General features: G+C 55.2%; 1 protein-coding gene across 1 annotated transcript; it reads left to right on the forward strand.

The window, feature by feature from the left end:
- The first annotated feature begins 4,498 nt into the window (after positions 1-4,498).
- Positions 4,499-13,075, forward strand: DLK2 (delta like non-canonical Notch ligand 2). Its single transcript, XM_069852445.1, has 6 exons — positions 4,499-4,584; positions 7,029-7,130; positions 8,733-8,796; positions 9,945-10,075; positions 11,046-11,190; positions 11,733-13,075. Exons 2-6 carry the CDS (start codon positions 7,058-7,060, stop codon positions 12,508-12,510), a joined length of 1,191 nt encoding a protein of 396 aa, XP_069708546.1. The 5' UTR covers positions 4,499-4,584; positions 7,029-7,057; the 3' UTR covers positions 12,511-13,075.
- Positions 13,076-14,743: the final 1,668 nt, after the last annotated feature.

Consider the following 14,743-nt stretch of genomic DNA (forward strand, 5'->3'; position numbering starts at 1 on the left):
TCCAGTGGATATGGATGGACGGTGCCTTCTCATGCCCAGCATGCTTTTTCTCCCAGGGCCAGGTCTGTGCAGGTAGAGGGGAGGCACAAGCATTGCTTTGCATAAAATTACTGAAGAACCTAACCTCATGGAAAACTGCTCCTTACTCCATAGTCTAGAGCTCATCCGCAATGCCCTGGAGCAAGAAGGTTTACAGCTCTTTGGCGTTCATTCCTATTTATTCTCATTATCTATATAAATGTCTAGTAATTTTTTAAATTACTGCCTTTTCTTGTTACCCAGTGGCAGTGAGTTGACTGGTGATCCTTCCTGTCATTTGTCTTGACTGCACTTATTTCTGGTTTTGCTGTGTGTCCTGGCAGGCCGCAAAGGATGCGCAAAGGATGCAAATAAACGAAGCTCGTGCTGAGCCTAGGCAGTGTTTCCAGGGACTCTGGGGTCATGGGTAATGTGACACTGGGCTTGGGCAGCATTCCTGGAGGCTTTGGGGAAGCACAAAATACATCCCAGGGTAGTCCAGGGTGGTTACCCTTAATGAAGCACTGAAACAGAGGAGGGTGAATCCCAGGGCAGCTCCCACACACTGAGGTACCCCTTGCAGAACCACCAGGCTAAGGGAGTTAGGTACTTCCCTCTCCAGTGCCATTTCTGGTGGCCTTAGCCACCAGACCTAGGAAGGTTTGAGAGGCTTTTGGAGGCTGAATTGTACTTTTGCCACCAGTGAGCGAAACTTAGGGCAGGGTGACCCAGGATAGATTCACCAAGACCACAGCTTGGCCTTTCCTCCATTGTTCCCCAGATCTGCTGCCAGTAAATGCTATTGAGTGTGTGTGGTGTTGTCTGTCTGCCTGGATGTGCTCTGCCAAGCAGCAGATTATCAAGATGGTGCAAACTGGGAGGAAAGAGCCAGGAGGCTTTCCGCCTTCGACCTTCACCCTCTCCCTGATTCTCTTTTGCCCACCCCCTCCACTTCCCCACTGCAGGCATCAACACCTACTGCCCATGGAAGCTATTTCTAAGCAATCCTGGGCATCTGGGGAATGAGGCTCTGAACAAATATCGGAGTGTGCGTGTGCAGCGAGCGCGCACACACACACGCAGGGCCACAATGCTGTTGCAGAGTCAAATATAGACCCTGGGGAAGGGGGAACAATGGCTGGGGTTGGGTTACATGGCTTCAGGGCCAGCGAGCTGCTGATGTTTATTGTGGGCTGGGGTGGAATGGGAAAAGCAAGGGGGGTGGGATGGGGGAGAACATTTGTTTTAACCCAGAGACCCCAGGCTGCTGTCATGTGTAAGGAGAAGAGGGTGGCTCAGAGCAAGAGCTGCAGGAGAGGGTGATCATTTGAGTTGGCAGCTCGGAGGCATTTGCAGTCCTTCTCCAGCTGTTTTGTGCTGCTCTTCTGCCTCCCTCAAGGGATTAAAATGGGCAGGAAGGGGTGAGTTTCTCTGGGCTTCTGCACAGGGAAGAATTTCCTTCTTTCCTTGCTCTCGGGAAGGCTCCTCAGTGGAGGAAAAGACGCAACATCACCTGTTCCTTCAGCACAGCATCTGCTCCTCGCCCCTGATGTCCGGCTGCCTCCAAGGTGCAGGTTCCAGACGCTGGAAGAAAGGGAAGCAGCTGATTTTGACAGGTAATTCCTCCTTCCGGCTGGGAGTGGTGATGCTACGTTGAAAGGACAGCAGGGGAGGGAGCCTGCAGTTGACGCATGTCAGCGGACAGACTGTGGTGACAGGTCATTCCTGTTCCCACTCCAGGTCCCTGCTTTGTGGGATTTCCTTCACTGGAGGGAAAAGCAGTAGAAGGACTCTTACGGCTAGGAAAAAATCCTTCCTAATTCTGACCCAGCAGCTGTTCCATCTGAGACGCCTCTAGGGATGGCATGGCAGGGATCAGAGCCACGTAGAGCAGGGTCTAAGCTAAGCACAGGAATCCCCTTTTCAACGCCCTTTTCTTGGGTCTGCAAACAGAGCTGCTCTGCTTGAATTGCTCTGGGCAGCCTGGGGACTGCCAGAGCAAGCCTTGGACTCAGGAGTGTGCCTGGAGACAGGACAGGAGCCCTTCAGTGCTGAGGAAGGACCACGCCCCAGGTCCACAGCGCTTGGGGTTCCCTTCTGGTCCTTTCACCCTCCTCTGTACCCACCTTATTCACTCCCACCCATCTCTGCCTGTTTCTGTCTGTGATACTCACATGCAAAACCAAACCTCAAACCCCATTACCTCAAATACGCCCATTTCAACCCTGTGAAATCCCACTCTGGTTTCTATTCCTCATTTCCCTGCCTCAGTGTTCTGACCTCCAGCAACCAACTTTACCTCCTCAGCCTGGACGGCCATCACTCCAGACCACAGCTTTCGCCTCTGAGAGAAGCAGCATGGGGAGAGCCTCCTGTCCTGTTGCACTGGCTGCAACCTAATCCCGGCTCCCTGTCCCACAGCGCTCAGGTTGTGGATACAGACACTTACAGATATCAACATGAGCAGGGACCCCTCCGCAAGCGCTCTCCTACCTGCCCATTCAAATGCACAGGTGGCCTCCAGAAGGTTTTCTTAGGTGTGAGAAACCAAATGAGAGTTAAGAGCACCCATGCATGGTCATGCAATGGCGTTGCAGCGCGACGCAGTCAGGACCAGGGTGGATCTCAGCAGAGGAGTGTGAGAGCAGGTGAGAATGTGCAGGAGATGTTGTTTTGTCTGAGACAGTCCGTGTAGGCAGCAGAATTTCAAGAAGGAAGTGAAGGTGAGGCTGAGCAGCCTACACTCAATGTTGGAGGTGCCACCAGTTAAAACACGGCCTCCAACCACGACTGGCAGAGCAAAGAATGCAAAGTGTTGCGGGTGTTGCGGGTGGCAGAGGAGAAGGGTGGATTTTCCCAGGTCCCAGAGCAGCAGTGACTGAAGGAGAGGCTGTCTGCTCGTTAAGTGAGCACCAGGAGCTGTGCTTTGCCCTCACGATGTGAAGCAGGACCACAGCAGCAGGGTGAGCTTGACATGAGGGACTGGGAAATGAGAATGGACGGAGAACCACAAGAAACATCTCAGAACAGACCTGATGCGCACCTGTCCTATAAATACCCGAGAAGCTGACAAAGCAGCCTGATTAGCACAAGGTTTGGACCAGAGGTACCCTTGACCAGTTATGGGGATGATGAAGACAGAAGGAGGCAGGCAAGGAAAGGAACAGTGCTCCTGGCCAACAGGAGAGTGGGGAAGAGGCAGGAGGGAGGCAACTCCTGCGGTGGTGAGCAGGGTGGGAAGCTCCCATATTATTGCTCAGTAGGGTTGTGTTGTCCAGACCTTCCAGGGACCAAACGAGCAGGGGTCTACAGCCAGAGCCAGCGGAGAGCTGGGCTTTGGTGGAGCTGCTGGCTGTTGGACTGTCCTGGGGTGTTGGGGCGCACAGTGCTGCCCGCGGCTGCCGCAGGTTGTGTGGTGCCGGTAGGACCGTCAGGAACTGCAGAGGGCCAGGGGGACTGGAGAAGGTGAGAGAAGGGGTGGGGAGGTGAGCTTTGTCTGGTGAGGTGAAGAGATGGGATGCGGAAGCATCCATGTAAGTGCCAGGAGCACGTGGTTCTTCTTCATTTCTGGTAGAAAACAGCGAAATCCACGGGGCATGGGGGTAGAAGAGGGTCGACTGAGGTGAACTTGTAATCGAGTTAAGGATTGCTTAGGACCTTTGAAGATGACATACGCAGTCTCGCCAAGTAGCAAGAAGTCCACGCAAGGTGAGGAGAAGAGCAGGCAGCTGTTCCTCCCGAAGATGCAACAGCCCAGCCCCTCTCCCAGGGATGTCTTATCGTTCACCAAGGTGCTGGTGACCACAGCTAGTGAGGGCCAGCGAGAGGGGTGCCTGGGGCCACAGTTCCACTCGGTGGCTTCCTTCTTGCGGGGTGACCGCAATGGCCTCAGGCTCCGCCAGGGGAGGTTTAAGCTGGACGTTAGGAAAAGAATTTTCACGGAAAGGGTCATTGGGCACTGGAACAGGCTGCCCAGGGAGGTGGTTGAGTCACCTTCCCTGGAGGTGTTTAAGGGATGGGTGGACGAGGTGCTGAGGGACACGGTTTAGTGATTGATGGGAATGGTTGGACTCGATGATCCGGTGGGTCTTTCCCAACCTGGTGATTTCATGATTCTCTTTTCATTTCTCCTCTGCTTTAAGGACGGGGCTTCTCAGCCCCGCGGTTCTCCGGCCGAGGGGAGCCGGAGCGGGCAGGGAGAGGCTGCGGGAGGCGTTGTCGCTGCCTTGGGATCACCTGGGCGAGGCGAGGGGCTCGTCTCCCCTTCCCTTGGCGGGAAAGGGCTCTGCGGGCAGCGGCTGCCCGGGCAGCCCCCGTCCCCGGCGGCTCGGGAACGGCGACCCCGCGGCCCCGGGCGGGGTGAGGCGGGTGCCGGTGCCCCGGTGCGGCGGTGCCCGGCGGGGGGCGGTCCGTGGCGGCGGGCAGGCAGGCACACGCCGCCGCTGGCAGGCGGCCGGGGCTGCGAGGCGGCGGCGGGCGGAGCGGCACACGCGGCGGCTCCCCCTGCGCAGCCCCCGCCGGGCATGGCCGCCCCACGGTAGCCGCACCGACCGCCGAGTCGCCGAGGTGAGCAGGGGACGCCGAGGCGGGGGGAGTGGGGGGGGGGAACCGGGCGCCCCATCCCGGTTTTTTACCCCCACCCCCCAATTCCTCCCACCCCGCCCCGGTGCGGGCTTCGCGCGGCGACACCGGGCGGGGGGGGGGGGGGGTGTCGGCATCACCGGGGATGGGGGTGGGAAACGCAGGGAATGGGGAGCTCGGGGGGGTCCCGAAGCGGCGGGGGAGGGAGGGAGAGGAGGCGAGCCATAGCATCCCCCGCGCATCCTACCCGCTGGTAGCCCGCCCCGTTTAGAGGGCAGCACCGAGAGTGCCCCTCCGGGGGCTGTCCCCGGTAGCCCCCGACCCGAGGAAGGTCCCTCGTATCCCCGAGGGACAGGTTAATAGCTCCTGCGAGTGTCCGCAGCCCATGAGAGCCCCCTTCTAGGGCTAGCCCTGGTAGCCCCCAACCCTAGGAAGGTCCCTAGCACCCCTAAGGGCAGCTTAGTAGCTCCCAGCAATGCCCTTAATAGCCCGCAGTCCCAGAGCCCCCTCCTAGGGCTGGCCCTGGTAGCCCACAACCCGAGGAAGGTCCCTAGCACCCCTACTAGCTCCCAGCAATGCCCTTAATAGCCCGCACCCCATGATAGACCCCTCCTAGGGCTGGCCCTGGTAGCCCCCAACCATACGGAGGTCCCTAATATGCCTGAGGGACAGGTTAAAAGCCCCCGGGGACGTCCTTAATAGCCCCCAGCCCCTGATAGCCCCCAATCATATGAAGGTCCCCAGTGCCCCTGAGGGGCGGGTTAACAGCCCGCAGCCCCTGGGGAGCTGGCCTCCAACCCATAGTGGAGGAGTGGGATGTGGGGAGCTCCCTCAACTCTGTCTCAGTGCCCCAAAGCCAGGCCTGCCAGGGTGCTGCTCACACCTCCCTCAGGCTGGGGCTGTCCCCCCGGATGCCCTCTGGTGCTTTGCTGGGGTCCTCGGCAGCCCCTGGGATGGCTGTGTCAATAGGTCTGAGAAGCTGCACCCCGAGTGGGGAGCCGTGGGGAGAAATGACCTTTGCAATGACATGTGGTGAGAGGTTGAGCTCTTCATAGCCCTGAAGAAACAGGATACCAACTGTTCAGTCCTAAATTATTTTATAAGTTTCGTAGGAATTGCTTCACCCTCCCCTGAAATGCAGCAGCTGTTCACCACTACCCAGCATTTTGGGGCAGGAGGCAAACGAGGGTCCTCCGAGAATGGGGACAAGGGAAATGTGTTGAGGGAGGATGCAGCAGTCTGTGCTGGGCAGTGACAGAAGCATCCTGTAGCCTCTCTGAAAATGCTGCATCCTTTGTAGGTGATGGTTTGTTTGCTGGAGAGATGCTTGGAGCAATATAATTGCTTTTTGTGGGCTATTCTGTCTGGTTCAGACAGGTGAAGTCCTTAGCAGGGACCCCAAAACCTCTTCCTGCAATGCATGCCTACATGTGGGTGGGTGGGACACTTCTCTCTTTATCTGAGAAGTCTTTTAAGTGACTACTGGCTCAACACAACCATCCTGAGCTAAAAAGTTGGGCTGAAAGTGGGATGGCCCCTGTCCATCACACCCACGCGGCTGGATGGATTCTGCTTTGTACCTTCACCACTCTCCTAGCAGAACTGTTTAACCCCTCCCATCTCATTATAGTAATATATTTATGATATCACCCTTGAATTTCCTGCCCTTAACAACCCCAGAAGGCTGGGAGGGAATGAAGCATTTTTGGAAAGTATTTACTGTTACTTCAAGAGGGCAGGCGGTGGTCGGAAAATAGATGGGTGCAGGAACCCTGGGCTGACAGGGCTCTCTGCAGGACAGCTGAGGAAAAGGACTGCACATAGCAAGAGATGCGTGTTTGCCTTTCTTACCTGGGGCTGCAGCCCAGGTCTAGTGCCTATTGCTTTGCTCCCTTACACTGAAGGGGGCTGCCATTTACTGCCTGACAGATCTGCTTTGCTCCTTGCTCTCCTCAAGGGCTCGAAAAGCAGCCTGGGTGTTGTAAGGAGACTCAGTCCATCTGTTTCTCTGAACGTGCACTGTAGGGACCTTAACGTGAAGATGAAGCCCCTCAGACCTCAGGAGAGAAGGTGAAGGTCCCCTCAGCTGGACTGGTGTTTGTAGAGGCTCCTGCTCTCTCGACAGAAGCTAGCAGAGGCAGGTGCTCCAAGATGCAGTGTAGCAGCTCGAGCTATTACGTGCTCAGGTTTGAATGTACGTGCTCAGTTCTCCTGAATGTGCATTTTAAAAGGCTTTTTGATTCTTGGTGCTCCAACATTGCCTTAGAGAAAGGGGCCTGGAAGGACAGAGAGGAGTGCAGTGACAAGTCTGTACAAAACTGAATGTTTCAACTCGAAACTGCCAAGTCGCAGAGAGGAAGGGATGCATGAAGTGAAGTTGTGGTGTCAGTCTGGGGATTTTTCTGAGCTTGCTCCTTTTCTCTCTGTAGGTGTTCATCTCGGTGGGGCCACACTGACCATGCTCAGGAGCTTCTGTCTCCAGCTCATGTCCTTGGTTTGGATACTCTTGGCTCATCACCAGCTTGCCCAGGGTGAGTCTCTATGGGTGTGGGTTCCTTCTCTCTTACATCCATCTTTCCAAACCTATTCTTGGCATTGCTGAAGTCTTCTCAGTTCTCTATGCAAAATACAGCTAGCCTGACCTAGAAGACCATAAAATGCTGCTCAGTCATCCTGCACCTGGGAGGTAACTGGTGGCGACCATAGAGACACTCTCTCTGATGCCCATGGTGGGGGCACTGCCTGAGCAGACTGGCAGCCTGAGGTCCCACTGCTCTGCCTCTTGGAGTTAGGATGAATGAGTTGCTGAGCCAGTGGGCCTGTTCGGAGAGGCCCAGTGAGTGGGAAAGAAGATCCCAAAACTGAATGGCTAATTCTGGATCCCATGAGGCAAAATCACTTCCCAAAGATTAGTTTGCTTTCCCCCTGCTCTGGATATGAATTCCCAAAACTATCACCCAGTAGAGTTGGTAACAAATAAGAAAGATTACAATTCCCAGGCCTAGGCTGAGCTGTCCCAGGGTACTGCTCCAGCTTTGTGATGGCTTGTTTTGGGAGGCTCTTATCCTGAGTGGTGGGACCTGCCGCCTCACTGCCGTGTGCATGTTGGGGCGGGATTTCTCCTCCTGCTTGCTTCCTAGGCAGTACATCGCACGGTTTGGGGAAAGCCTGAGTGCACTTCTTGGCACGCGGGCTTTTACCTGCTCCAGTCCAGGACAGAGTGTCTCAGTCAGATAAGAGTGTTCATCTTCTAGGCCTGTCCGGGGATCACACTGGGCTTCTGGAAAACCTTTTGCTTCCTGATATTTGCTCTAGCTCTTCTGCCCATGGAGCCAGAGCAAGCCTCCTCCCCGTAGAGCTAAGATGCAAGCAGATGATGGGGAAGAGGGGAAGGTAGAGATGAAATGGGACACCTGAGTGGAGAAAGAAGGCCAGCACTTAGTCGGGGATGAGAACTGGCATGACAAGGCCACAGCTCAGTTACAGCTTCTGCGGCCTTTAAATAAATAAACAGAACTGGATACCTGGCCCCTTGCAATGCCCAGTCCTGCGTGCACATGAAGGAAGGAGCCTGCTGGCAGCTGGCTACTAGTGGAGGGCAGGGACCCCCACCAAGCCTCTCCATGCCAAGAGCTGTCCCAGGGGATGGAGACATCCTAGGAGATAAAGACGATCCATCCTTCGTTTCTTTGTGTCCCTTGCAGTACCTGGTCCTGAGCTTTCCCACTATGTTTGTCACACGACTGTGTGACTGAAGTCCCTGGTGGGGACTATTACACAGGTTGCATTAATGCATGGGCAACACCAGTTCTTGCCCAGAAGGGCCTGAAGTCTAAGGGAAGCAGTAGAGAAAGGACAGAGGGATGATCAGAGACCAGGTAGCTTTTAAGCAGGGTTCCATTTCTCAATAAAGGCAGTGTTACTGCTGTTTGGATGACTGCAAAATCCTCATCTCTTGTCCAGCATCCAGCCACTGAAAGTAAGGCTCCCCACCTTACAGTTCTGGGAAGGGGCAGGCTGGGTGCTTAGAAAGAAAAAAAAAAAAGAGCTGTGGAGCCAGCAGGGCCGTGGGCAGATCTGGAGTCATCTACGGTATCTGCTTAACCTAAGTTCCCCTGTCTCCTGCCCTGTAGGTGATGACTGCAGCGAGCGCTGTAATCTTGCCCATGGCGGCTGTGACCAGGATGGGAAGTGCAGGTAAGGCTTGTCCTTGGCTCCCTGCTCCTGCTGCCCCTGACCGTGACAGCAATTCCACCCTCCACACTGCTTCCCTGGTGCCTGCACCCCTGCCCAAAGCTTAAGCATCTGGAATTGTCGATTCTGCTCTTTTTACTCGACTCCCTCTGGAGTGGGATATTTTGATCCCTCAGCCCCTTGCTGGTCTCCAGCCTTTGCTCTAGCACTTCCAGGAATTCCCCTCACTGTGCTCTGACTGATGTAGTTCTGCTGAGCCCTTTATGTCTAGACGGGAGCAGGGGACAGGAGGGCCATGCCTGAATGATGGGAGGAAGCCTCCAAGCGCAGAGATGATGAGGACAGGCAGCAGTGCAGGCTTGGGAGGCAGCCAGCTTGCTTGGCTTCCTTGCTGTCTGAGATGTGGATGCTCTCCTTGGGGCCGTGGAAAAGAAGAGCTGCTGGTGTGCATGTCTGAGGGCATCAGGGGTCCTCTCTCTAGAGCCTGGGCTGTGGTGGGAATCTCCTGGGTATTTTCATAAAGGGCTCACCAGCAAGTTGGGGCCACCCTGTCCCACAGTAGAAGTGCATGTGTGATCCCTGGCATCGCAGCTCCAGCTGGTGCCCAGATCCTGCAGAGGCAAAGCTGAGAGCATGACCCTGCAGCCACATGGGTTTCCATAGTCCTAGATGCTGCCTCTCATCCCACTGCAGGGCTGCCCAGAGCCCCCATCCTGCGGGGCGGCCCTGGGAGGAGCAGCCTGCTACATATTGGGCCCAGACACCTGGGCTGCAAGGATTAGGGATGGGGCTTTTCTCTGCCCACCAGAACGGCTGTGCAATTTGGGAAGCACAGGAATTCCTGAGCTAAAGCAGTGGCCTGATGCAGGACAGCGGCGGGATCTTGGCAGTAAAAGTGAAGCTACTGAGCTGTTTCTGCCCACTCACCCTCTCTGGCTGCAGAGGGTGGGTCTGTTCCTGCTCTGTCTGCCTGCTTCCATGGAAAGAGATGCCAGTACTGACCCCCTGTGGAGGAGGGAGCCGGCAGGTTCATGGGGGGCTTTCGGAAGGTTTCCCAGCACTATCTGCAGCAAGCCTGCATGGCAAGCAGTGAGGTTTTCTGCAGCCCCTGCTTGGGTTTTGTCACACTGACATGCCCTTTCCTCTTGCAGGTGTGATCCAGGCTGGGAGGGCGAGTACTGTGAGGAGTGTGTGCGTATGCCGGGGTGTCTCCATGGGACGTGCCACCAGCCTTGGCAGTGCATTTGTCACACCGGCTGGGCCGGCAAGTTCTGTGACAAAGGTGAGTTGTGGACCGGACATCTCAAACTCTGAGGCAGAAGCCCAGCACCCCCTGCATGGTGTGGTGAGTCAGCACAGCTGGAAGCCACCAAAGTGATGCCACCTGGGCTGCTCAGGAGATGGCTGGCAGCTGCAACTGAAACCATCCCCTGCCTGCAGAAGTCAGCCTGCTGGCACCTGCTCCTTGGCTGCACAGCAAAAGCTGCTGTGACACTGGCCAACCTCAGGAAACGGAGCAGATGAGCTCATTGCCTTTCCCACGCCACGCCTGGGCTCCAGGCAGCATCTCATGCTTCCCCCAGGGCTTCCTGCCTTCAGCAGGTGGCCAGTGGGCTCCCCTCTTCTGTGCCTCTGGCCAGACAGATGGTGCGCACAGCATCTTCACATTGCAAGAACTTTCATGAAAATTTCCTTTCATAGAATCATAGAATCAGCAGGTTGGAAAAGACCCACTGGATCATCGAGTCCAACCATTCCTATCAATCACTAAACCATGCCTTAAACACCTCCAAGGAAGGTGGCTCAACTACCTCCCTGGGCAGCCTGTTCCAGTGCCCAATGACCCTTTCTGTAAAAAATTTTTTCCTAATGTTCAGCCTAAACTTCCCCTGGTGGAGCTTGAGGCCATTCCCTCTCATCCGGTTCCCTGTCACTTGGGAGAAGAGGCCAGCACCCTCCTCTCCACAACTTCCTTTTAGGTAGTTTTAGAGAGCAATGAGGTCTCCCCTCAGCCTCCTCTTCTCCAGGCTAAACAGCCCCAGCTCTCTCAGCCATTCCTTTTTAGCCTCTTTATTTGTGAGTCAGCAAGTAGATGCTGCACTTCCACTGCTACAGGTGCCCATTGGTAGGGAGGCAGGAGAAGCTCCTGCCATTTCTCCATCCCCACTGGGTTTGATGGGCTGCACGGCAACTGAATTGGCCACACTGCCCGCTCTTTTCTTGCTAATTCCCACCTTTTTATTTCCCCTCAGACATACACATCTGTGAACACCAGTCCCCGTGCCAGAATGGGGCTCAGTGCATCTACGACCGAGATGGAGAATATTCCTGCCTGTGTCCAGAAGGCTTCCATGGGAAGGATTGTGAGATGAAGATAGGGCCATGTGAGAAGGCAGGGTGAGACACAGCAGCCGGGGCAGCGGGATTACAGACAGCATTAACTTCGGGTCACACGCTGCCAAGCAGTGCCCCCCCTTGGCTCATTATGCGTGGATTTCCATGCGCTGATGGAGTTAAACCCAAACCATCTTTTTGGTTTAGCTGTGTGCACCACAGGGGGCTGCCGGGTCAAGGTCTTTGTTGCAATCTGATCTCACTGCTGGAGGTGTGATGAGCTGACACCTGTCCTGCCTTTGGGGAGCATCAGGAGGGCATGTTTCCTCTTTAGATCATTTGGCTGAAGACTCTACCTGGTGGGTGGTGGGCCCATGCACAGCCACAGTATTTGAGGAGGTCACATAGCTTCTCTTGTGGGGAGGCAGAAAACCCTGCCTGGTCTTCTCCTTGAGAAGGTCCTGCTTCTTTTTCCACCTTCTCCATGGAGTGGGACAGTGCCTGATCCACTGGCCACACAAGTGGTTGTGTGTGTTTACCTCCTTAGAGAGGGGAAAGCTGCTTGCTCTCCAGGGCCATGACTTGTCCTTGCTCTCTCCGTGCAGGTCTCCGTGCAAGAATGGGGGACAATGTCAAGACGAAAATGGCTTTGCCAGCAACTTCACCTGCCGATGCCTTGCTGGCTTCGTGGGGCCTCTCTGTGAGAATGATGTGGATGACTGCTTGATGCGTCCCTGTGCCAATGGTGCCACATGTCATGATGGAATCAACCGCTTCTCCTGTCAGTGCCAGGTGGGCTTTGAAGGGCGTTTCTGCACCATCAACATCAACGACTGCGCCAGCCAGCCATGCAAAAATGGGGCAAAATGCTACGACCGCATCAATGACTATGACTGCTTGTGTCCCGACCGTTTTACTGGTAAAACCTGCGAGATTTCCGTCCCTGAGCCCACCTGGGCTGCCCCCTACCACCCTGCAAACCACGAGAACAGTGGGGTGGTGAAAAGCACTACCAGTGAGATGCTTGCGGTGACACAGCCGGAGCCTGTCAGGACCGTGGTCACAGGGCGACGCGTGGCCAACCACAGTGAGAAAGAGCCAGGGGGAGGGTTGCTGAAAATCTCTGTGAAGGAGGTCGTGACCCAAAGGGACTCAGGGCTGACTGAAGCCCAGCTGGTGACAGTGCTGGTCTTTGGAGTGCTGACAGCAGTGCTGGTCCTCATCACTGTCCTGCTAATACTGAGGAACTGGCAGAGGGGCCGTCAGAGGTCAAACTGGTGCCAAAGCCCTTCACAGGCTGCAAGAAAGCTCCAAGACCGCGAGTGTCAGGTGGGCATGCTCAACACCGTCCTCATCGAGCCCAGGAAGACGACGGAGCTATGAGGAGTCCGAGCTGGGCCCTTGGCAGGTCATCGTGCTGGCAAACCCCTCGAACTGCAACCCTGGGAAGCTGTGCTGGCACTAGCTGGGCAGTGGGGAAGGGCTCCCAGAGCAGCAAAAGCAGCGATGGAAGTCTACAGCATCGAGTGTTGGTGCGATGGCTCCCCTTGAGTCTGAGTCATCTCCTACTCAGCTGGTGCAGCTGGCACCCAAAGGTATCCAAAAGCAGGGCAGTGTTGGGTCAGCCCTGCCGGGGAGCAGTGATGTGACGCTTGTGGCAGCCCACAGTGTGCAGAACCAGCACTGCCTGGCATGCACTGCCGTGAGCGCTCAGAAGCAGGATTGGCAGTGCTGGAGGAGAGCACAGCTTTCTTCCAAGCTGAAGTTCTGCCGGGCCCTGTGTAACTCCTCTTTGTGACTGCTGGAAGGGGCTTCTCCCTCTCATTTATGCTGGTGTTGGGATGTTTCTTCTGCGGCCTTCGGGACAGTTGCAGCTACAAGGGTTTCTCTGCCCCCGTGCTGGATGGGGTGGCTCCTGGCTGTTTCTGGAGGCTGTCATATCAGATGCCATGTCCTCCTTAGCATGGAGAAGCCCTTGCTCCCTGGCCTTGTGGTTCAGTGAGCCAGTTTGAAGAGACTCTGGAGATCATTTTGGGTCTCCTCATGCCCTTCTGCCCTGGGTGATGCCTCTTCCTCTGGATGTCAAACTTGGAGTTACAAATATGTTCTCTACTTTCCTCCTGATGATCCAGGAGTCTTCTCCCTCCACTTACTGAGCCGTCCTTTCTGGTCTGGACACAAATGGCAAAACTAGTGCCCCCTCCAGCATGCAATTCTGCTTCACCATTTCTTGGCAGGAAGGAGCATAGCTTGCTCTCCTCTGGGTCCTCAGGGGTCCTTCTGATACGTCCTCCCAGGTGAAACTGGAAGTATACAAGGCTGGAGATGTGCTGCAGCTGGATCAGGAGCAATACAAGATCCAGACCCTCCTTTTCTCTCCCAGTCACTCCAAAGCAGGCAACTGGCACTAACCTCAAGTCAGCCATCATAGGGTTTGTTGATAAAAGAAAGGCTGAGCTCCTGTTTTGTTCTCAGCTGCTCCCCACAGTGGGTGCAAGGACAGGCCAGCGAGCCTGGGGTAACCATAGGAAGCAGATATGGCACTGCCTCCTCCACCATCGCTAAAGCATGGCCAAGAGGCAGTAGGAGAGCCAGGTCACTTAGCCTTTGTACTAGGGCTGCTTTGTACTTGAACACTGGTGCTGGTGTGATGTGCGGCAATCGGTGTCTCTCTGCCGGGGCCAGGACTTTTCATGCCTCCTCTTGGTTACAGAGGGCTAAGCAGTGGGGTAACCCCCCAGAACCACCAGCCCAAACCCTACTACTGGCCTGTGGGGCCGAGGGCTGCATGCAACACGGTGTGAAGAGAGTTGACAGAGCAGTGAGCACTCAGCCAGGAGGGAGAACTGGGAGAGGGAACTGGGGCTTCATCAGAAAGATTATATTTTTAATACATTGATGGATGATGTACCTTTATCAAATAAAACAAATGCAAGCCCAGAAACACTGTATCAGAGAACTGTAAAATAATTTCTATTGGAAGGGACCTCTGGAGACCAACCTCCTGCTCCAGCAGATCTAATTAGATCAGGTTGCTCAGTGACTTTTCCGGATGAATACCTCCATTACTTCTCTCAAGAATACAAAACCAGATTGTGACACAGGACCCCATGCTCTGGCTGCAGGAGGAGATGGCTCCCACATCCTCAGGGGAAGGAATGGAACCTGTCTCCGGACAGAATTGCAAAGGTGTGTACCTGGTAGGTGTTGCCTCAGTGCTGGGGAGAAGGGGAAAACCATAGACTGAGTCCAATGATCCCCATGGGATGAGCAATCTAATCCTAAAAGTGAAAGCAATTGTGGGTTTGTGCAGCTGGGAGCAGGGCAGGAGGGATAGGGAGTTTCTCTTGGAAAACTAGTCTCCAAATAAACTAGCCTTACAGGCCTTTAATGTAATCACATTCTGGTCCTTACAGGGGAAAGCCTTCTCCACTGTAAACTAGAAGAAAAGCAAGGTCCCTGGGTGCAACCTTCTGGGCTTGGAATGGTCAGTGCCCTCTGAAAGTAGTGGGGAACAGGTAGAGTTGTCTTTATGCAGAGAGGGCACCATCCCTGTATCTCACGAGGAAGCTGTGGGTCTTGGGGGAAAAGGGAACAGAAACCTGAATAACAGGAC

This window comes from Phaenicophaeus curvirostris, chromosome 2 (assembly GCF_032191515.1).
Source record: "Phaenicophaeus curvirostris isolate KB17595 chromosome 2, BPBGC_Pcur_1.0, whole genome shotgun sequence".
NCBI classification, from domain to species: Eukaryota; Metazoa; Chordata; class Aves; order Cuculiformes; family Cuculidae; genus Phaenicophaeus; species Phaenicophaeus curvirostris.

What these genes read in the sequence shown, in the direction of transcription:
- DLK2 (XM_069852445.1), top strand. Translation starts at nt 7,058, where the DNA reads ATGCTCAGGAGCTTCTGTCTCCAGCTCATGTCCTTGGTTTGGATACTC. An exon ending in TCATCACCAGCTTGCCCAGG is followed by an intron (nt 7,131 to 8,732) that starts GTGAGTCTCTAT and finishes CCTGCCCTGTAG; the next exon opens with GTGATGACTGCAGCGAGCGC. An exon ending in GGGCCATGTGAGAAGGCAGG is followed by an intron (nt 11,191 to 11,732) that starts GTGAGACACAGC and finishes CTCTCCGTGCAG; the next exon opens with GTCTCCGTGCAAGAATGGGG.